Here is a 16696-nt window from a genome sequence, read left to right as displayed (position 1 = left end):
AGACGTCCAGAACAGTTAACATTAGGAATTCATTGTTAAGGGGATATTCACTTGATCACAGGGGGGAGGGCCCGGGAGGAATGCGCCTTTGACATTGCGTTTTCCCAGATCTTATTTTTCGCAGTGCAGGGTCAGAGGGAAGATGACCTGTCTTGAGTGCCCTGTGTTCATCATCTTAAGTATTTGTAAGCTGCTCTGTATGGATTGAAACCGTAACTATGTTCGTTTTTCCTGTGTGCGGCACTGGGGAGAGATCAGAGGGAGCTGTGTAGTGTATTTTGTCACAGGTAGTCTTGCTGTATTTGAGGAAGTTGGAAGACTTTGCACAGCTTGTGCGCCGTGGGTGGTCTGTGTCGATTGATGGAGTTTTTCTGAAATGAAATGGTTAGGCAAGACCATACCACAAAAGCAGGAATGCAAGGCTTGCCTTTTTGGTATGTTCTAGGTGTATTGTGAATTATACTGTTATATTAATTGCCAATATAAGTAAATATAGATGATATATATATCTATACATAGTGTTTCACAAAAGCTTAGACCTTGCCTTCCAGCTGCCCGCCAGTGCTTGGATAGTTCAGAGTTGTTGGTTTTTATGTGTTTGGTTTCAAAGCACATATGCTAGCAGCCCTTTCTAGGAGCACCACCATCTGTTTGCGTAGGAAACCTCACCGTACAGACTCACTGTAGTTCATTTCGTCACAGACTCTGAACCTATGGACTGAATTTAATACGCTTCCAAAACACTTTGTTTGCAAATTTCAAATGTTGTTATGCAAGAAACTATAAACAGGAGATTTATACTATTGTGGTTTAAGCTGTACTTAACTAAATCTGTGGAATGCCTTGTGAACTGTAAAAGCGAAGTATCAATAAAGCTTATAGAGTTAAAAGCTGCTGCACAGTGAGAAGTTACTCACGTCCCGGGAGGGTTGTGATTGGGCTTCCGGATGGTCTGCAGAGCTCGCGGGACCTGTGTTTACGTTGGAACCAAGAGTCAACAAAGCACAGGTTTACGTAATCAGATTTATTTGACACATACCAAAATGATTTTAAGTTTTTTTATACTTTACTAACGGAAAATTCATGCACCCATATTTTAACATACAGTAGGCTACAGTGCAAGACTTAGGAACATACATAAAATCAAACCATAGAAATGTTTACACGCAAGATTTGAATTTCCTTGACAGACAGACACTATTGCTCTTAAATGTAGTTGTACACATCACCATTGGCCAAGTCCCCTCAGGTGGCTACTGTCATGAAAGGTCACTAGGAAAGGCAGACCTGGACACCCCTCACTGTCGACAGAAACGAAACAGTTAGGACCAACCCACCAGTGGTTAGTTAACGTAAGGCATTGATAAACTGGCATATAAAAATAGCTATGAGTGACCTCATCCATTCTGGAATGCCGAAGCACTTTTGTGGTAATTGTTTAAAACTGAAAATGCTTCATTTTGCCTTCTCTGCAACAGCAGCTCAAGGTCGAGTCAAGGACAGATGGGTCTGTGTGCGCAGGGCCACCAGCCCCTCGCCTGATGGTCACGTTCTACTCCAGAACCGACTCTGAGGAGTTGGACTTTAGATCATTGATGGCCTGGGCTTAGGAGCTGGTTGTGCAGAGATCTGTACCAGGCCTGCCCTTCATCTAAAGCGGTGCCGAGGATGGTGAACTAGCCTGCACCTCCCACCTGACCATGGGAACCCCCTCATCCTCCTGGTCGCTCCCGAGTTTACGCTTTTATTTCTGCTTTGGGAGCAGAGGTCTGCTTGTTGGAATTCTGTTGTGGATTTGGCACTAATTGAAGGACACCCCGTCCTCACCCCTCCCTCGTGAACACGGGCTTCTTTGCTCCTCACCTTTCTGGACCCACGACTCTCCAAGCACATGGCTGCTGGGCGTTTCTTTGGAGGCCTGGCCACACTGGGCATGGTGACGGGCACCACAAGCCCTCCTCGGTAGCGGATTTTAGCACCATGTGGAGAAAGCAGATAATCTGTGGGAGGCGATAGCAGCCCACACAGCTGGGAACTTTCAAAGGCACTTAATGGATAGAAAACTGCAAATGAAACATTAAAAAAAATCAGTTTCTCCAACGTGCTTACACATGGCTCATTTGGTTTTCAAAAGCGAAATGTGAAGGACAGGCTAGTAACATTTCCAGACCTTGGGGGGGCATCCAACTTTGTCTTGTTCAGTTTACTGATTTGTATAAAGATTGACGTTCTGAAAGTATATAGAAACATAATAGCAAAAATTCTGACATTTTGGAAGCAAATGAAAAGCTACCTATTGGCTAGGGCTAACAGGCACTCCCACATTATCGTGGACTGCTTGGTGTCAGTTCGGTCAGGATGAGTGGCATTTAGTCTCGGAGAGAGGCAGCAGTCCCCCTGCCGCCCAGAGCTTCTGTCCCGTGGTGGTGGCCGTGGTCTCAGCCGGGTCCTGGGCCCACAGCATAGCGGCTCCCAGTGGTCCGGGAAGGCGCCACGCCGTCACAGCCCCTGTGGTTACCAGCGGCAGTAGCAGAAGAGGTTTCTGGGCTTTACAGACATCGCCACACAAATACACTAAAAAAAGAAAGACCATCATTTCACATAACTGTTTGCATCAAGTGGCAGACACATCTCCCAGTGCTCAGAAGTCAGTGTGACAGGGTCACGTACTGACCACTGCTATCTCCAAGAGTAACTAGTGACCTTGCTGCTGGACGCGGGACGGGCCAGCAAGGACTTCTGGCAGCTCAGCTCCACACGCCCCTCACTGCTGAAAGGTTTTATCAACTCCAACTCGAGCAGGAGGGCCCTCTTGTGCCCGCCACGGCCTCGGGGCTGCGCATGTTAAGTCTGTATCCACAGCTCTTATACCAGCCTGTTAAGGGCTCTGTTTAACCCAGGCACTATCTCGAGGGCTCGTAAGTGGAGTGTCCGGCACAGCAGCAAGCGCTCCAGTCAGGCCAAGCGCATCCCGGGGACTGCTCTCCACCTGGGCGTGTGCTCAGGAAGTGGACTCGAAGGGTCTGCATGGGGCTTTCTCCTCCGTCCCCTCTGAAGTTGTGCTTGAGGTTCATAATCTCTGCCACACTTGGGCCCACTGTTACCCTCTTTGCATCAGCTCTTCTCCTTTGCTCACTGACCCTCGTTTCTGAGCACGCTGTCCTTTTCCAAGGACGGGCCTGGACCCTCTTAATCCCAAGCTCAAGGATATCAGACAAGTCTTCACTGGCCTTGCCTCCAGGGAGCACCCTGGCAGCATGATTCAAAGGTCTTAATCCTCATCTCTTATCATTATCCCCCTTTTCAGCTTCAAAGTAAGTAACTGAAAACACCGTCTTGGATCAGGTGCACCTCGGTCTTTCAGTTGATATTCTTGCTCTGCAACACATCTTTTCATTTCTTGACTGCTTGGACCAAAGGTGTCGACTGTGGATCCCAGTAACTATGATGCAGTCAGCGACGTCTGTCTTTTCGCTATCGTGATGTTACCTGTATCATAAGGATTTTTGTTATCCTGGTGTTGAGATGTCATCCAGATTGAAAATGTCTTTGCTAGTCTGCAGCAGGTGCTTCAAGTCTTCACTTTGTGCAACCAAGGTTGTATCCTCTGCATAATGTAGGCTGTGGATAAGCCTTCCTCCAATCCTGCTATCACATTCTTCCTCATGAAGTCCAGTATCTAGAATGATTTGCCCAGCATAGGAAATGAACAGGTGCTCATCCTTCCACAGAGAAGCCACCATCTGCAAATATTGCAGGTGTATTTATTTGGTAATCGTCGTATTAACAGGTCTTCCAAGTGTATGGATAGCGTCACCCACAGTACTTGTCTTGCACAGCTTTGCGCTTCAGGACAGATCTTGAAATCGTCTCTTGACGATGAATGCACCACCATTCTTCCTCAGTGTATCCGATCACATGACTGTGTGGCCGAGGCCAGTGCGTCTCAGCTCACTATGCACCTCACCTTTATACAGTCCATTTCCTCTCTGACAACTTCCAGTTTTCCTAGCTTCGTCCTTTGTACGCTCTGTTTCAATGACTAACGTCTGCATCCGTGTTCTCTTCGTGCTGGAGTGTCTACATAGGCAGGGTCACAGCTGCCCTGGCTCGGCTGGGCCCGACCCCCTTCCCTCCTCGCTCGTTTCGTCTGTAAAATGGTGCTACACCTGCTTTTCTTGATGCCCCAGATGACGGAGGTGCGATTTTACAGGGGTATTTGTGGCTTCCAGGCTGCGGGCTGGAACTCAGATCAGCTGGGAGTTCTTAAAGGGACATCACTGATCACTGCCGTTCTCACCTGACCGAATGTCCCCGAGAGCCCCCAACAGCAGCCACTGGCCTGTCCACCTAGCAGTGCTCAGGGTAGCTATTCACCTGCTCTCGGCTGCTTAACCAGCCCCGTGGGAGCTGCAGTGGGGACTGGGCCCATCGAGATGTAGGGCAGGGTCTCCAGAGACAACACGCCCTACACTTGACAAGTCCTCGTTGCCTCCCCCCCAAGTCCCCGGGCCCTGAGGTGGGAGGGGTGTCAGGGCCTCACGCCTCCGGCCGTGGGGTACCTGCAGTCGTCGCCTCCAGCACTGACCACGTACTTGTCATCGTGAGAGAATCGGATGTTGGTCACATGAGCTGAGTGACCAAAGTAGCGTTTATGTTTGGCCTGTGAACAAAAGAGAAACGCAGACAGCTCTGAGGTCATGTTCTCCCACCTAGCCTTCTCCTGGCTTCCAGTTTCCCATTGACACGGGACAGGAAGTTCAGGTACTGTCAGGTCCCCTCGGCCACCGGAATGCAGATCCACGTTTATGCCCCACGCGTGGCTCCCACCTGTAGCCCCGACATGTGGCCTCCACCCAGCCTTCTGGCTTCCAATCTCCCTTCTACATGGGATGAGAAGGTTAGGTATACTGCCAGGTTCCCTGGGGGCCACCAAAATACACAGATCCATGTTCCTGCCCCTTATCTGCGGCCCTCACACGTGGCCTCCACCCAGCCTTCTCCTGGCTTCCAATTTCCCGTCCACATGGGGCGGGAAGGTTAGGTATTGCCAAGTCCCCTGGGGGCCACAGAAGTGCAGATGCCTGTTCCTGCCCCCCACCTGTGGCCTCCACCCAGCCTTCTGGCTTCCAGTTTCCCGTCCACACGAGGTGGGCAGGTTAGGTAGGTACTGTCAGACCCTCTCGGCCGCTGGAATGCACAGATTCCCTCCTGCTTAAGGGCCATCCAGCTGTGACAACTCCCAGAGACCCCGGGGGTGCCAAGCGCTGGGAGGGGCTCCCAGGGAGACTCACAAATTTTTCTGTGCATGGAAAATCGAAGAGCTTCACCAGCCCGAAGTCGTCCCCTGTGGCAATGTTGAGGCCGGCGTGCGTCACGCACGCACAGTTGACGTCAGCCTTGTCCGCATTCCGTGGCCAGATGCCGATGACTTCATCTCCCAGAACGCTGTGCCGGCAGAGAGGCGGCGTTAGAAGGGAGCTGGGGGTGGGGGGCTTCTATACGCCCCTCTTCCCCCTGGAGGAGCAGGGAGGGGGTGTGGGTGCGCCTGTAATCCAGCCCTGTCAGGCTTTGCTGGCCTGGGGGGCATCCGTCCCCCGGCTCCGAGCATGTGCCCCAGTGCCCTCTGGTATCTAAGGTCCCTTCATCCCCTAGAGAAGAACTTTGCTCGCCTTTCTGTAACCCTGACTGCTCATGCTTGGAGAGGCGAGGCTGTGCTCCTTAAAGCGCCAGGTTGGATGAAGCTGGTCATGTGGGGGGGTCTCACCCTGCTGGGTGGTGGTCCTGGCCCTCCCACCCCCTACCCGAAGGCCTGACAGTGGCCCTTGTCCTGGGCCAGGAAGTGGACGCTGCTTTCCCTGTGACCGTGCTGAGCGAGGTTGGGGAGCTCGACTACAGGCTGTCTACGCACCAAGAGGGTTTGCACCTCAGAAGCCCAGGACACATTAAAACCAGGGGCCCACACTGGACCACAGAGAGCCATTGTCCACGACGTGAACCTGGGGGAGCCCCCTGCATCCTTGCCCCAGACAGCATTGTCCCCCCAGTCACCTTGTCCAGGAAGCCCAGGTGATCTTCTCCATGACCAGGGCATCGGTCACCTGCTTCCCCACGGGCACCTCATGCACCTGCCGTTTGTAGGCTCCTGTGGACACCTGGCAGTGGGAGGCAGCCAGACTGGAGTGTCCCGGGGCTCGGGTCCCAGACTCAGCTCCAGGAAGCGAAGTCTGTCCGACCATGGGCCCAGCACCGCCTCCAAGTCCCTCAGGTGAGTCTCACGTACAGGTGAGCAGCAAGGTTCCCTGGGACCGAGGTCCTGGGAATGAGGCAGGTGATCTGCGAAGTCTCGAACACTTGACTTCTCTAGGCAGCTCTTAGGAAAACCTGACCCCGGTTCCCAAGGACAGGCAATGACCACAGTCTTCACCCTCTGCCTGAAGGCCCCTCTCCTCACCCCAGGAGGCTGAGCTTTCTCACCTCAGCGCCCTGCACAGATGGCCTGCGACACCCGGGGTGCTGTTCCCTCCCCTTCGCTGGCTGACTCCTACACACGCTTCAGACCTCAGCTTAAATGCCACTTGCTCAGAGAGGAAGCGTCTAAATCCAGCTCTGCCGACTCTCACAGCACCCTGTCTCCTTCCTTCTCGGCACGTAATGGCAAGTGGTAGTTTTTGTATCTTCTCGTCCTCTCTGGAGCCTGACCTCCCCATTACGGCGCTGGCAGAGCAGGGACCAGGCCCGCCTGGCCCGTCAAAGGCTCGCCGTGGCACCTGCCTCAGCAGCACTGCAGGAGTGGAGGGACTCGGCCTTCCCTTTCACCGAGCATGTCCCAGGCCAGCTCACAGACGCACGCTCGTTCAGAGTGTTGGGTCAGAACACGGCCAGACCATTTCTCCCTACACCTGCCTCCCAGCCGACCCCAGAGGGGGCTTCTATTTTGACCCTCTGACAAGCTCTGGCTCAAGGTCTGTCATTCAGGGTCGAGTTGCCAAGTGGTGTTTGGAAAAGAAATAGAATGAACAACTCAGGAAGTCAGGTACGGCCTAGGTACGGCCCTGCAGGACCAGACTGCGGGGCTTGGAACGGAAGCTGGTGCGGGGCAGCTCACTGTCTACACCTGGGCTTCCTGTCTTTCCTTCCCGAGAATAGCTCTCTACTATTTTAAATTCTATTTCTTTCCTAAATTCTTTCCTTGGTTTCTCCACTTATAAAATCCATCTAAAGGTAGCAATTCCTGACTCGAACACTCAACAGAATCCACGGTGACTCGTCTGCGTGTTCCTGGCGGCCCCAGCCACCACGAAGCATACCTGGATGTATTTGCTGTCCGCAGAAAAGTCCATCTGAATGACAAAGCTCGGGATGTCTTTGCAGTAGCCAGTGCGGTTCAGGCTTGTCCCCTGGGTGAGGTCATAGAAGTCAACGGTGTGCTCGGAAGAACCGACCGCCAAAAACCGGTTGTCTGGGCTGATCCTGGGGGGAGAACACCCCAATCACGGTGCGGTCTGGTCAGGCAGGAGGTCCAGCTGTTCACGGGGGGCACCTAATGACAGCCTGAGGTCCACCCTGGGAAGGGCCTACTGGGCCCCGACGGCACTGAGACCGCACCCGAGTGGATTAGATGCGCCTGGCCTTTCCCTGAATTCTGAAGAGCTCAGTTTCTCTGGAAGGGCGGACGTACAGAAGCCGTGCATGTAGGACACACCATTCTCACCACTCTGACAGCGAGAAGAGCAAAGAGGGTTAGGAGGCCTCTGGCGTGTGAGGGGGGTTGACGGCTGGCTGCTGCAAAGTGGTGTCTGCCGCCCGAGTATTGTTCCAGCCACAGCCCTTCCGGACGGGGAGCCAGAGACGGCGAGTGCCTGCCCGTCTCTGTCCACACACCTTTCACGTACCTGATATCCTGGATGGCAGACTTCCGGTCTCGTTTCTTCCCCCAGATTTTCAGGCTGTTCACCAACAAGACGACAAACTCGCCGTTCTGCATGCCGATGGCGACCATCTCCCCGTCGGGGCTGTACGCCGCACACCTGGCCGCGTGGCCCAGGTTCACCTTGTTCAGCAGCTTCTGCAGGACACAGAATGAACTCATTTCGGCCTCTGGCCCCTCAGCCAGTCTTTAAGGAAAACGGTGCAGACAGAGGCGAGAGCCGTAGACCGGGGTGGACTGCCAACAAGCAGGTCCTTCTCTCTGTGCTCAGCTGGTGCAACGGGCCAAAGCGTGCAGAATGGTTCACCACGCGTCAGAAATAACAGGCGTGACTCAGCGTGAGCCTCTGTCCTTACTGGGCGTCCCACACTGTTTGCAGGAATGTCCCTGACCTGCTAAGCTGGACAGAACACGGACAGTGCGCTGCGACCCAAGCCGCGTGAAGGACAGCATGATATGGGCCAAGGGTTGGCCAGCTTGTCCTAAGAAGGGTCAGACTCTCACCATCCCACTGCCCTTGAGTCAGAGTCACCTCAGAGCTGGCCCTCCGTGGAGGCTGTAAATCGCACGGAAGGACACTGCCCATTTATCTCCCATGGTGGATGTGAACAGCCAGAGAACAAGCCTTTGGGTGAGCAGTGCAATGCCCTCTGGACCACCAGAGCTCCCTAGGGGTCAGACAGCAGTCATTTCAGGCTCTGGGCGGGCTTGTCAGACTTACTGACCTCTGATGCCGAGGTACAAATGCAGCCAGACAAGATCCTAACAAATAAGTGTGGCATTGTTTCTAGAAACTTGGAGACAAGATCCTAACAAACAAGTGTGGTGTCATGTTTACAGTCTTCTAGGCAGCAGGTCAAATCGGCCCCGGAGTGCTCATGGGCTGGTCCAGGGCAAAGGGCTCGAACGTCATCCTAGTTCAAACCTGCATCTTCACTCTTTCACCTATGAGCTGAGCGCGTCTGGGTATGTTCCTGCCCTGTGGTTCCATTTGTAATGACAAAGGTCCTCACAAGGCTGTTTTGAGTATTAATATGAGTGTGTATTTGGAAGGAACCCAAGTGGTACAATGGTCAGCACTTGACAGCTACCTGAGAGGTCTGCAACCACTCTAAGAGGGAGCCGCTGGCTCAGTAAAGATTAGAGCCTTCACAGAAACCCCCGGGGCACTTCTACCCAGTCCTGCAGGGTCGTCAAGAGCTGGGTTACAGGAAGAACCTGGCCGCAGGGCTAACGGTTCTGAATCATGAACGTTCATTCACCAAACCAACAGTTACACTCGTAACCTAAGCTTTGCCGTATCTGACTGAAAACCAAGTGTTTAAGTATTATTACTTTAATGCACATTTTTAATATGAGGCTTGGCAACTTTTATTCATCTCCCCCAACTCCCTCGCTATTTTCCAAATTAACTCTACAGGAACCTTCAAATTGTTGTGTCAAACTCCAAGAAAACCTATATTGGGATTTTAACTGAAATTATGTTAGTAACAGTTGACATTTGAAATCACGTTTCAGTCTCCCCATCACGAGATAGGAATCTCTCTTTAAGATTGTGGGCTCTTTCAATACGGGCCACAACACAGAAATAATCATCCTCAGTCTACGTGGTCTAGTGGCAAGAAGCTGCGCTGTAATCCCGAAGGCACACAATTCTAATCCACCAGCTGCCCTGTGGGAGAGGGATGGGCAGTCTCCTCCTGTGCGATTCACTGCTGGAGTCGTCAGTTATGGGTGGGTTCTGACTCGCCGGCACATAGCACCACCTGGATCTACAGCTAAGCAGCACTGGGAGTGTGGACGTCATGGCTAAGTTTCTCCTCTTTATTGCTGGCCGGTGGTCACCTTCACCCACGCCATGTCAGGCATGGCGGATTTCTCCCCCTTCTGGGTCCTACTACTTCGAGACCAGCCGCAGGCATGTGTCACCCACCTTGTCGGCCAGGTCCCAGATCCGGGCCGTGCCGTCGTTGCTGGCTGAGATGAAGATGTCCTTGGAGGGGTGCGTGGCCAGGCCCCAGATCTCCCCCTCCATGTGCCCATCAATCAGGATGTTGGAAGCGGCATTTTTTTCACCAACTTCAATGATTTCTCCATCTTTGGTTCCCACTAAAATCTTGCCCTGTTGTAAATAAACGTTACCAGAACAGCTCTCTCAAAACTGCCTTCTCGGGGTGTGAGCATTGAAACAGGAAGAGCCTGGAGGAGTTTTGTTTTTAACAACCGGCCATTCGCTCCTGTAAGGGGCACTACTGAGAGGCGCGGATTGTGAAACTCCATCACATAAACTTAGGGACCGTTGGCAGGAAGGACCGGTGCTTGAAAAAAGACCCTCAGCAGAGAAGACCCTCGACAAGACAGACAGGCACAGTGACTTCCACAACAGCCTTGAGCGTGGCGGAGCGTGTGAGGACGCAGCAGGACCCCACGTGGACGTGGGAGCAAGACAGGGCGAGGTTCCGGTCTGTCATTCACAGGGCCGCTACACGTCATGCGGCCTCCTCCACCTGCAGCCATTCCTCCACCCTCTCTGCTTTTATGAGACATCTGTCCAGGACTCGCCCATCTCCACCCGCTGGCTAACCTCCAGGGACACAGCTCTCTGAAAAGCAGGACAACAGCTTGTTCGTGGACAGCTCAGACTAAAAAGTTCTTCTTGCTGCCACTGAGCTAGGTTTTCCACGTCCTCGAGGGTCTGCCCTGGTCCCTCGGAAGCCTCGTTACCCCTCCTGACGACCGTCTTCAACGGTTTAAAACCATCATCCCAGACTCACAGTGTGGGCCCCGAGTTCTCCCTGGACCAGCCCCTCCCTCATGCAATGGTCACCTAGAAACCAGGTCCACAGACTAACTCAGGCACTGAATGCAAGGCATTAAACAGAGGTTGAAACCAATCCTTCAGAGGAAATTTTAAATAGGAAGTTGGGGGAATATAGAAAAAGAACAAAAAAAACCAGAAAACCCAAACACCCCATGTCTAGGCCCCACCAGAGATTCTGACTGGGCAGCACTGGGCAGCGCCTTACTGGAATAACTCTCAAAAATGCCTTCTTGGGGTGCAAGCAGTAAAACAGGAAGAGCCTGGAGGAGTTTTGTTTTTAACAACTGACCATTCACTCCTTTAAGGAGTGTTACTTAGAGGTATGGTCAGGTCCCAAGGACAGCAGTGTGAAATGGGCGGTCAGAGGACCCATGGGGCCCGGAGAAGTCTGCACAGAGACTGGACGCTGAAAGGCTCCATGGCTGTTTGGAACAAGAAACAACATGTATGGATACGTGGCCAAGGCGTGATTTTAAAGCCAAAGGGTTTGAGTGAATAGTCCGGTGGCCTTCACTTACTGGCCATGTCACCTCCTCAGGCAAGTTATTTCCCATCTCTGTGTCTAAGCATGCATGCCATGCAGAACGTGACCAAGTGTGGGCCGAACTCATGTGATCTCCACCTGGGTGCTGGGCTCAGACGTGACCCCAATTCTTACTGGTGCAGTCCGCAGATGGACTCCCACCTGGCTGACTCAGTTGGGGTCACACACACCTTGGAGGACTGTTTTATGGATGACACAAAGCGTCGCAGCCCCGGGAGAGAACCTAGGCAGTTCTTCCTGGGCTGGGTCCTGTCTGCCGGCCGCCGGCCCCCCTCCCCGCCCCCTCTGCGCCCCTGTGGGAGGGTGTGGGGTGGACTCACCTTCCCCCGGCACACAGAGCGCACGCACTCCACCAGCTGCCCCGTCTCCAGCTGGAAGGCCCTGCAGCGCTTCATCTCCTGGTCCCACAGTTTCACAGCACCTCCTTCCTTGGTCCTAAGAGCAGAGCAGGCGGCGCTCACAGGCTGCTGTTAGCAGGCTGTCTTTGGGATGATTCTGATAAAGCCAAGCCCTGTGGTGGTGGGGGGCTGCCCCCCGGCTTTCCAAGGCTGTGGCCTGCCAGAAGCAGCTCTCTCGCTGTCCACAGTGCCTCTGGTTCCACACCTCCAGCCCTGAGGCCCCAGCCATTCTGACTACCCAGGACCTAGCCCATCCTAACACCTCCCAGACTCTAAACCTGAACTCCTGAGCACCTGCAAATTTTAACTCCCCACGCCTGCTAATTTCCTACAGGGTATCCATCCACTCTGGAGAGAAAGCTTACTGTAATGTGGGAAAGAAGCTGTTTTGTTGGTAGACTGAAACCCTAAGAGAAATGACTCTTGAATCTGTGGATCGTTCCCACGGCTCTCCTCCCGTTTCCTCCCTTCCCCAGAGGGCTGAGAGTGACTCTCCGAGGACCCGGGACACCTCTCCGCAGGTTCTGAGTCCCTAGGACACAGCTCTCCACTTTCCACTCTCCTGGCGGCTGAAACTGGGGCCATGGGAGGGACAAGGCCGGCTCCCAGGGCAGGTAAGTCATGGCAAGTAAAGCAGGCATTTCCCCCACATGGACACGCTGTCACTTTGTCCCCAGGGATCCGCTTACGGCCTCTCCTTCCCTCCGGTGACGATGAGGCCGTCCCGCAGCGTCGTGTACATGGTGAACACGGGGCCCGTGTGCGCCTTGGCCACCAGCCGCACCAGGAAGTGGTCCTTCCAGACATACACGTCCCCGTTGATGGCACCCGTGAACGTGAGGTTGTTCTGGAAGCAGAGTGGGGTACCTTCTACACCACGGCCGTGCACCCCGCCACCTACACTGCACTAAGGGCTCACAGACAGCAGTGAGAACCAGGCGACCTGATCTGCTGGAGGGCAGGTCCCAGAGACAATCATCTGGCTTTGAAGCCCCTCTGTTTTGTCTATGTTGGGCCTTTCCCTCCCCAGTGCCCAGGGCCTTAGTGCAAGGTGGCCACGTATTGCTTAGGAGCATGTGGGGGGGCAGGGCGCTCCGCACAAAGTGGGGGGCCCACAGTTGGAAGGCAGAATGTCCCCAAAGACAGCTTCCTTGCCAGAGGCACCTCACTCTCCAGTTAAGGGTGGTGACTTGGGGATCTGAGGCACAAGGGACAGGCAAAGAGCCACTGTCTGGCAGAAGACAGGTCCAGGCATGCTCAGGGGGATCCCAGCATGCCCCGGGGGGGGGAATCCCAGCATGCACGGGGGGGGATCCCAGCATGCCCCGGGGGGATCCCAGCATGCACCAGGGGGGGTCCCAGCACGCGGCAGGGGGAGAGGAGAAAGATCCCCCGCATTCTCCCTGGCATCCTCTAGCACACCTGGTGTACTCCAGCTTGGGCGAGGGGAATCCAAGTATGCCACAGGGGTGCCCAGCATACTGGAGGGGGGAGTCCCTGTATACCTCGAGGGAAATCCCAGCATATGGGGTACACTTCCAGCATGCCCCCCAGCAGGTCCCCAACATGCTCTCTGACATCCCCCAGCATAGCCTCAGCAGGCTCCAGGAGTCCCCCCCGCCCCCCGGCATCCCCCAGCACTCCCATCATGCTCTGGGCATTGTGGTGTTTCCCAGCATGCCCCAGTAGATCCCCAGCATCCCTCAGCATGCCTTGGGGTCCTCAGCATATCCCACAGTGGGACCTCAGCATGGCCCAGGAGTCTCTGGCATCCCCCTGCATGCCCGAGCTCCCAGCATGCCCCAGCACTCCCAACATGCTCTGGGCGTTGTGGTGTTCCCTATCATGCTCTGGGAAGTGCTCAGAATAGTCCCCAGCATGCCTTGAGGGTCCCCAGCAAATCCCAAGGGGTTCCCCAAAATGCCCCAGGGGTCCCCGCATGCTATGGTAGGGGAAGGATCGCCTCTGTCCTGGGTGAAGGGGCACTGGCCCTCCTGCCCTCTGCAGCTGCCTGGCTGCCCGCCCCACACCCTCCTGGGGAGAACTCACAGCACCGAAGGCCACGGACAGCATCGTCTGCATCTTGGCGGCCTCCATGGACCCGATGACCCCTTTCTTGTACAGCAGGGCGCTGCCCGCCAGGGTCCAGAACTTCATGTGTTTGACTCCAACCGACACAAACTGTGTGTCCGAATCGGGGCGAAATTCCACCACAAATATGCGCTCCAGGTGGCCCCCACGGCTGGCAACCCTGGCTCCTGCGTGGGGGAGAGGGACGCTCAGGCCTGGGACCCCTCTGATGCCCAGCTTTTTAGAGATTTTTCTCCCTTTAGCAGCAAGCCCCTTCAGCCTCTACCCTCTGCAGAAAAGAGCGCCAGGCCTTGGAAGTTTCTAGAGCTGCAGAGGTTCCCTCTCCACCTAGTTACATCCACACGGGAGAGGAAGGCTGGCCCAGGGTGTGGAAGCTTCTAGATCAAAAAAGGGCCAACTAGCTTCAGGGCATTCCCCCTACCTGCCACCCAGCTCCAGCTGCTCAACAGTGGGGCAGACGGTGGGTTCAAACCACCCACCTCCCAGTCAGCGGCGCACACCCCAACTACGCCACCACTGTGGTCAACAAATTACTAGCCTTTGCAACGGCAGCTACTGCCTGCCCCGCCAGGGTTCTTGGAGGATAAGGACAGTTCCAGCTTTACCAGGTGTTGGTAAGAATAAAAGGATGGACTTCAGTGAAGGCCCAGCACAGGACCAGGCACGGGAAGTAGGGGAGCAGCGGAAAAGCCTCAGCTGTGGCTGCTGGTACTTTCTTATTTTAGCATCGCTTCACTTTCTAGTGTTAGCCCATGTTTTAAGCCTCATCTGTTTTGATCAGATCATGATTTTTCAGTCTGCACATTTTACATTTTCATTTTAGATCTTCGAATTTCTTTCAACTTGCTTTCAGGTTTTAGGTTCAATTTCTTCACAAACACCTACCTTCCTTTTACTGGTCACTCAAATCTATTTCTTCTCCCTCATAGATTAATGCTTATTGTTTTGTAATAAAATGCCTTTAATAGTGTGTGGCGGGAATTCTCAGCCACTTCCTAACGCAATCCCTTTCTAAGTGAGCCTGGGAGACCCACAGCTACCTCCCCTCGTGTGTATCGTCTCTCTCTGCATGTGGAACCTTTGACTTACTGTAATAGACGGTTCACTACCTAGAACTTGGAGGTTTTCAATCCATGATCTCAAAGGACACCATAAATGAACTAAAGAGAATCAACTAGAGAAAAACCTTAACAACGCTTACAAAAAATGAAAGATTAATCAGTAAGGAAGTCCAAATCACAAGTAAAAGAACCCTTCCACCTTCAGTAGAAGAGGGAATTAAATAGTGAGTCATGCAAAAAGCAATCTAAGGGCTTAATAAAGAGCTAAAAAAGAGGGTCACTCCCGTTAGTCATAAAGGAAATACAAAATAAGACCAAGAAATGCACTTTTCTTCTAGTCACTTTTGTATTGGGTTTTCTCTCCTTGCTTTGATCACACGAATACATTTAGTCATGGAAAGACCCGTTTCCCCTCTTTGCAGTCAATTCTAGGCTGCTTAACACAAATTTTACTCAAATCTCTGGTGTCAGGTGCCATCAGCTTGGAAGTGACGTAGAGCTGACCCTCCAGCTGGTTTTCAAAGGCTGTAAATGGTGTGCACATTTTTCCCAGCAGCTGATGGATCCAAACCACAATGCCTCTGGGCCAACAGCACAGCTCCTTAGCGTTAGGCCACCAGAGTTGCCGATACAACTCTCTAGGACCCAGCAGTAAGCATTTTATGCAAGAACTAATTCCTTTCTTCATTTTTTTTGGTGTGTGTGTTTATTTTTACCTACATACACACCATTAAAGGTAATTTATATTTGGGGGGAAAATCCCCTAATAAATGAGGAATTAATAATATGCTTTTTAAGAAAATACCAGGAACTTATCCAGAGAAGAAACAAATCTGTCTTGGAGATAGTACAGAGAAGAATGCCCCCTGGGTGCAAGGATGCTAAGCCTCCGTCTCCCATCCTTTGGGCGTGATAGCAAGAGGGGCCAGTCCTTGGAGGCGGCCAGTATGCTTGGGAAAGCAGAGGGTCACTGTAAACAAGTGGCCACGTCAGGGGGCTTGATCACAGCAGGTGTGACGGGGATGACATGGGCCAGCCAGTGTTCCCTTCTGCTGCAGGTGAGGTCTCTATGGGTTGGAACCTAATTGACAGCGTCTAGCAACAGTGACAACAAAACCGCCACCATCCCAAGAATAAACTTCTCTTCTTCCTTTCCAGTCCTTTCCTAATCCGTGGGACACTCAGTGCACACCTACATCCATCCAGTGGGAAACTGTCATCCCACCGTTAGTTCATGCTGCCATCTGCTGGAGGCCTGTAAAATGGTGTGAATCTGAAGACAAGGCTTTCCTAACACCAGCTCCAGAGGCCACTTGGGACATGTGTCCTCCCACTAATTGCATCAAAAGTTTGGAGGGTTCCTCCCATTTAAAACACCTTTGATTACGGAAAACACATGGTTTCAATAAAACCTCAAAGAGAAAATAATCTGGTCTTGAAAGGGCTGAACAAGAGGTATGTGCCATGGCACAGTCAGGGCAGTACCTGCCCTAAGGGATGGAGGGAGGGAGTGAGAAGAGTGAGCGTGTACGAGGCAAGGCTGCTCCGGGGGCCAATACGATAGCTTTCCAGAAACAGACTCGGTCTAGGCTACAGGCGAGCACAGAGCTAGTGCCATGGAAGAAAAGTCACGTCTCTCCTTAGAGAAAGGACTTGCAGTGAGAGCTTTCGAGCAGTAATGAAGGCCACATCCCTACAAGCGGCAGGCAAGGATGCACAGCCTGCTGGGAAGTGCTGGGAAGAGGTACTCCATGGGATTAACTGGATGAAACTACTCTCATTCTTCCAATCCTGCAACCAGTCTGCTTTTGAAAATGCTCAACTTCTTACCAGGGGGATGGGTCTGTGCAA

The 16696-nt window shown here is 53.1% G+C and overlaps 1 protein-coding gene across 1 annotated transcript in view; it reads right to left on the bottom strand.

Moving 5' to 3' along the window:
• Positions 1-2549: 2549 nt before the first annotated feature.
• The window catches only part of EML6 (echinoderm microtubule associated protein like 6), a 308568-nt gene continuing 294421 nt past the window's right edge, over positions 2550-16696 (bottom strand). The window contains exons 32-41 of the mRNA XM_006880926.1: positions 13743-13951; positions 12383-12540; positions 11616-11730; positions 9864-10052; positions 7896-8068; positions 7311-7473; positions 6052-6155; positions 5295-5448; positions 4563-4663; positions 2550-2574 (exon numbers count right to left, since the gene is read on the bottom strand). Of these exons, the coding sequence (XP_006880988.1) occupies positions 2550-2574; positions 4563-4663; positions 5295-5448; positions 6052-6155; positions 7311-7473; positions 7896-8068; positions 9864-10052; positions 11616-11730; positions 12383-12540; positions 13743-13951 (1391 nt within the window). The remainder of the gene's footprint in view (positions 2575-4562; positions 4664-5294; positions 5449-6051; positions 6156-7310; positions 7474-7895; positions 8069-9863; positions 10053-11615; positions 11731-12382; positions 12541-13742; positions 13952-16696) is intronic.

Source organism: Elephantulus edwardii, unplaced genomic scaffold (genome assembly GCF_000299155.1).
Source record: "Elephantulus edwardii isolate Elephantulus edwardi_28Jun2011 unplaced genomic scaffold, EleEdw1.0 scaffold00011, whole genome shotgun sequence".
Lineage (NCBI taxonomy): Eukaryota > Metazoa > Chordata > Mammalia > Macroscelidea > Macroscelididae > Elephantulus > Elephantulus edwardii.
Note: the sequence above shows the minus strand (reverse complement) of the source record. Positions and strands in the feature narration are given on the sequence as shown.